The 5,937-nt window shown below is 37.8% G+C and overlaps 1 protein-coding gene across 4 annotated transcripts; it reads right to left on the bottom strand.

The window, feature by feature from the left end:
- Positions 1-312: 312 nt before the first annotated feature.
- On the bottom strand, positions 313-5,273 carry LOC120484813 (cortexin-2). Of its 4 annotated transcripts, XM_089117751.1 has the most exons (3): positions 5,174-5,273; positions 2,451-2,750; positions 313-1,790 (listed from the first exon to the last, which is right to left on the bottom strand). In XM_089117751.1, exon 3 carries the CDS (start codon positions 1,704-1,706, stop codon positions 1,473-1,475), a length of 234 nt encoding a protein of 77 aa, XP_088973877.1. In that variant the 5' UTR covers positions 1,707-1,790; positions 2,451-2,750; positions 5,174-5,273; the 3' UTR covers positions 313-1,472. The 4 variants fall into 4 exon arrangements, with proteins under 4 accessions (XP_088973877.1, XP_088973878.1, XP_088973876.1 ...); XM_089117752.1 differs by lacking the exon at positions 2,451-2,750 and having other exon boundaries at positions 5,174-5,231; XM_089117750.1 differs by lacking the exon at positions 5,174-5,273 and having other exon boundaries at positions 2,451-3,433.
- Positions 5,274-5,937: the final 664 nt, after the last annotated feature.

Here is a 5,937-nt window from a genome sequence, read left to right as displayed (position 1 = left end):
CTTGACCAAAAACTGATGAAAATAAATGTTGCAATGTTAATGTTGTGATGTAATTTTTGGTCAAGATCTTGCATCGACAACGCAAGGGTCGAGCACTTTGAAAAAGCCGAAAACAGCAACTTTTTTTGACGTTTAAAATCTATCAATCCGTAAGATCTATAAACCTTAGAATTTCAAGGTTTTTAAAACTTTTTCCGACACCTCGATTCATATCCAGCAGCTGAATTGGAATTTAAAAGTATGAATATCCCCATCATACGCACATTTGATTTCCATTTTAATGTTGTTTTATGTATTAAGACACTCACTAGGTGAGCTGTAAACATATCTTTTATTCATTTATTTATTTGGAAACAAATATAAAAGCACATTAAAATGCAAAAGCCACTTGTAAACTACATGGCACATTTTCAGTTTGAATAAAGTCACCAGCATCTGTCTGCATTTTAAAGGCTCAAATATATCGTACACGCCACTCAGCTAAGACACAATGTGCATCGTGAGAAGAGCAGGTCGGTGTCACGGAGAAATAACACCGCTGCACTACAGACTCGAAAGCAATAGCTAAGTTGCACCTAAATGGCAATATTGACCTCCTCTGCACGCAAGACGCATATCGCACCTGTTTATTTCAGCTTCATTTCTATTGAACATGTATAGCAAATCACAGGTGAACCAGACTTTGAGAAGGAAAAATAACACTGTGCCGATAGCCCGGGCAGAACGGCAAACAATCGTTTGATAGAACAGTCCATTTCAACGTCAGCAAATACTGAAGAACAACAGACAGGAAATCCGACTCCTCCTATTAAGAACACTGTGGAGAGAGGCGGGGAAAGGACCTGGCAAATCAAACATTCAATTTGCCCACAGAGGCTGGTAGGTCAGTACATTGATTGACATTTAGCTGAATAACAGCAGGGCCAGTTTCTCTGGCTGTTCTGTAAACACACGGATTTATAAGGCGCAAAGCTCCAAAGAGTCCCAAACCGAAGAGCTCAGAGAATGTAATCGTCCTGGAACCAATGCACAAGTGTGGAATGAGTCATTGAGAAATGGATTAACCTAATTTTTCATTTTCCAATTTCGGAATTGTTAATTTGTCTTTCTTTGGACATAGAAAATAATGAACCGTATTGTTGGTCTGTGATAAAGCTATTCGGCTGGTTTCAAACATAAAAGATTCATCGCTAAGACTTTTCAGCCATGCTGAACGTGACATCAGTGGTGGAAGGTATGAGTTGAAAAAACCCTGTCAGAACGCACGAGACATGAAAGTTGGTTTAAGTGCAGTTTTCAAATGGAAAATCCAGACCCACAAGTACACAAAACCACCATCACGAAACAACAACACTTGAGGGATACAGTCGGCTCTGAGGTGGAGGAGGTGTGGTGGTGGTTGTGTGTGTGTCGGTGTGTGTGTGTGTGAGGTAATCATCGCATGTCTCCTAGCCTGAAATCTGGCTAGCAGCTCAGGCAATGCGGTAGTCGAACGTGTCTTTTTCCATATAGTCTGTCCATGTGGAACTCGGCATGCTACTGTACGGATCCAGAAGGATTCGGAAGCAGCGCACGATCAGCAGCCCCAGAAAGATGAAGAGGAGGAGGACGAAGACGAAGGCAGCCTTCTGTTCCAGTGTGAGGAAAGGGATGGGCTGGGTGGCCCCAGACGCAGACAGCGTGCTGCTGTGGAGATGCTCGGCCATCCTCTCCAGTTCCTCGGCACGGGTCAGGGGCACGTGGCCATTTTCGCCACATTCGTGATCAACAGGTTCCTGTTTAGAGCCATTCTGGAAACACACAAAAAAAACAACAAGAAATTTCACATACGATTTTTGAGAATTCCCGACAACAATTTCACAGCCAGCGCAGGCCTCCCGTTTAAAGGCATATACAACCACTATGTTATATAAGATTACTTAAAAGCATGAAATCCTCCAGCTCACATTACTAATGCACATCAGTGAAATGATTCAGCCTTGAGTGAATTATCTCTCTCTTCTTAAGGTGATCGAATCTGTTTCTGACTGGGTTTTTGTCATGCCCCCCTGATTCATTCTCGGTTTCTGTGGTAGTCGCTGACCCTTTAATGGTTCACTTCTTTGATGGCAGCGCTCACGATTAGCCCTGGCACTCCCTGTAAAGCCTGGCTCAATTTCCCCAAACGTGAAGGTTTCTCTTGAACAGTCGCACGCATCATATGGCAATGTGTTGTTCAAAATCCAACCGCATGAACATTGGGTACCTGTGTTTTGGATTCCAGAAACAAAGTGCCCGACACTAACACGTCTCCGTTTCTGATTTTATTTATCAGATTTCCATGTAAACATCTAATCGATCCCTCCTCAAAATGGGCTAAATTGCATTCTCACCGCTCTGACAGTTGAACTGGTGACGTCTGTACACACACACACAGGGCTGTGGATGTAATGGAAGCCTTAGTTTCTCACCTGTTGTTACTGAAAAGGATTCATCAGTGGGAGGGTGATGGAGACCCGAAAAAAGCAGGGAGAGAGACGTCTTCCATCACGGCTGTCCGCCCAGAGACAGAGGGTTGTCACAACTTTTTCAACCGAGCTCGTCGATTTGTTCAGCAATCAAAATAAAATCCGTGGCTCTCCGCTTCCATTCCTCTCCTCTGTGGTCCAACTCCCTCTTTCCCTCGCCAAGATGAGCATGTAGTGGTGTCACATCACCCATAGCAACCAGTTGCCATAGCAATCCCTCCAAGTGTGTTCAGTAAAGCTGAGCTGGTGAGAGACAAGTGTGATCCAGCCAAAGCGCAGTGTAAACGTGTGTTTCTGTGAAGGCGGAGGATTTAATACAGACCGACTGATGTGTGATAACAACAGCGACTAAAAATAGTGGCCACTTTTAACTTTGCAGGATTAACAAATTTTAATACGGTCTTTACTACAAGCTGCTCGCAAATGTCAGCCAATCAGCTTAAATGGGGAATGTCGTGCTTTCAGACACGCTGCTGCTGCTGTCATTTGATACGTCTGTGTGTGTATACACTCAGTCTCCACATCTTCAGCACTGTCAGTACGAGTTCTATTAACTGGATATATTTAAACATTACTGATAGATCAGTTGACTGACTGATTATTTATTGTGTGATTGATGGCCGTGGGGAAATAACTGTGAAGTCTGGATAATGGCCAGCCCTGAATGGTGCAGGGAGGCTTTTCCATCATATAGTGAATCAGGATTTTAAAAACACACAATGTTTGGTATGCATGTGAGATGGACAAATAATCTACAATAATAGGCAGTGTTTGAAGATGAGTTATGAAGATAATTATTCATATGCATTTCTTTGACAATATGATTTTGCCAAATATGCAAGTATGTATTATTTACAATCTGTAGAGGCATCAGAGGACCATAATCTTAATGCTATAAATGAAATTGATACAGATGATTCTGATGATAAACGTCATAAATACACACACAGTTTGATCACTGTGAATATTATGGGGGGATGGGGATCAATATGTGAATTGTTATTTGGCAATATTAGAAGACTATTTATTATGCATAACTATAGTTAACTGTAATAGATCTAACCAGTGAAAAAACAAACTGACATTGCCAGAATTCTCTGCATGACAAATAAATAATAATGTGTTTTCATCTAAACAACTTTCTTCTTAGTTTTTTTCTTATCAGTTATTAGGGTTTTATGTTACATATAATGTTGTTAAATTGTAAATATTATGTTGTAATATGTTGTATAATTGTAAATATAAATATTAAATGTTTATTTGATTACTTTAGTGTAATTTTTGTTTCCATGATGGTGTTTAGTATTTGTGATGAATTCATGTGACTTTCTCATCATTTCCTGTTTTTGATGGTTGTTAGGGCTATTAGTACTTCATTAGGTTGGATAACAATATAACAGTTAATGAAATGCTTTTTTTAAACTGTAAATTGTAAAAAATCTGTAAAAACTAAAATGTTGGTACTGTATTTTTTTAACGTCAAATTCAACCACAGCAGCAGTTTTTTTTACTGTACAATTTTTACAGTGTAATTTCACAGACCTTTTTTTTCACAAACAAAATCTGTCTAATAATCTAAAACACACAACATATGCTATATTTAGTTTATATGTTATAGATATAATTGTTTTATTCTCAGATTTATTTATTTTTATATGGCTAGGACACATTTCTCAATACTTAGGTCACTTTTTCAAAACTCTCCACACAGTGATAACAACAGCAGTCTATGTGAGCTAAACTGTGGATCATTTATCATTGCCTTGGCACAAAATGCATTGAATGATGACATTTTTCAATTTACATGAATTCTTTTCTCATTATATCACAATTTTAATGATTTTCCCAAAAATTTCAAACGTTTCAAACGTTTGGCTTCAAAAACAATAAAACTTCATAATACTTACAATAATACTTCAATACTAAGACACAAGCACCACAAAACTTTATGTACTATACAGGCAAATTTGTTTACCCTCTCTTTTCAAAACTGTTAAACTTCAGTTCAAAGCACAACACAAAAATGAACAAAAATAATAATAATAATAATGAGAAATTTGCAACATTTCTAGTAATACCATATTGAAATGTATTCTGAATCTAAGAAATGAAATACTATCAAAACAATTAGGGTAACTGAACACCAACACACGTATCACTGTAGTCTTTCAATTTCATCATCATTCAAATGGGGAAAAACTTAGGGATCATTTTGTACTGTTGTATGGACCATGTTACATACTGCACTGAATAAAGCAGTGTCATTCCTGATTTGTAAAGATTTATATATTTATTTTTTATACAAAAAAAAAGTATAATGCAGATCTAAAAGATTGTTTGTGTGTAGTAACTATGCATACAAACATCAAATGATTAGCCATGTAAGCCAAAATACACACAGATATGAAAAATATAAAAAGCTACTACATTATGTCTTTTGCAGTGGAGTGTAGGCTACAGGAGATTAGACGCTATGCTTTCACCAGGCCTCGATTAGTAAACAATTTAACAAACTCTAGTGCACTTTGAATGAGAAATGAATAGCTGCGCCAAGTTGAAAGTTGGTTAAGAGAACAAAAAATGACCTGAGTTGTATTGAGAAATTTGTCCTGGCGACTGTAATAACACAAATCAACTTTGTGTAATAATAAACTTTAATCGCCTACCTGAGATTTGCGTCTTCAAATCATATCTTGTTTTACATGTTTAGCCATGAACTTCAGTCAGAGAATTTCCAGCCAAAGTATGGCCTCTCAAAGCTTGTCGTCTAAATAATGTTGAAATAGCGCCACCTACCAGATGTCCGTTGTAGTCCACTGCACCTGAACTCGGAACATCTGCTTTCCTCCTACCTAGGGAAAACAGCTAGAGAACATTTAAATAATATCCAACATGTTTGGCTGTGGACGTCAACGTAGTAGGCTATTAATGTAAGTAAAATAATTTGAACCATCTTCTTCCTTAATTTTTATGAATCAATCTGTAAGATTCATTCATGCTGGTAACATATGGTGTGGAAACTGGCATTAAACTCACCAGAGGTCTGAGATTAATGTGTCAAATCCAAAAATAAGAAACTTTGAAGAATGGAGAAACATAGGCTACATGACTTTCCCATTTTTGACCGCTTGGTGGCAGCAGGGAACCACCTTTGGGTTCTTTTCTCCTTTAGAAAAAGTAGACCTGTAGATGGCGCTCTTTATCGCTGGAATACTTTTGTGCCAGACAAAAGAAAAACAACTACATGAAAACACAAACCTTTAAAACAGATTCAGATTTTATGTGAAGCGTATAGTTTATATACATTATATAGTAGTAGGCTGTATTTATTTATTTAACCAAGGTTGTACATAACTACGTTTTTGACTTTATGGTAGAACAACAAACACAAAATAATCATTCATTTAAGGGTGAGAAAGGGGTCTACTAC

Source organism: Pimephales promelas, chromosome 12, assembly GCF_988280905.1.
Source record: "Pimephales promelas chromosome 12, fPimPro1.hap1.1, whole genome shotgun sequence".
In the NCBI taxonomy this organism is placed as follows: Eukaryota; Metazoa; Chordata; class Actinopteri; order Cypriniformes; family Leuciscidae; genus Pimephales; species Pimephales promelas.
This window is presented reverse-complemented; position numbering and strand designations above follow the sequence as displayed.

Bases quoted from the DNA above. Each gene is read 5' to 3' on its own strand.
- LOC120484813 (XM_089117751.1), bottom strand. From the start codon at position 1,706: ATGGCCGAGCATCTCCACAGCAGCACGCTGTCTGCGTCTGGGGCCACC.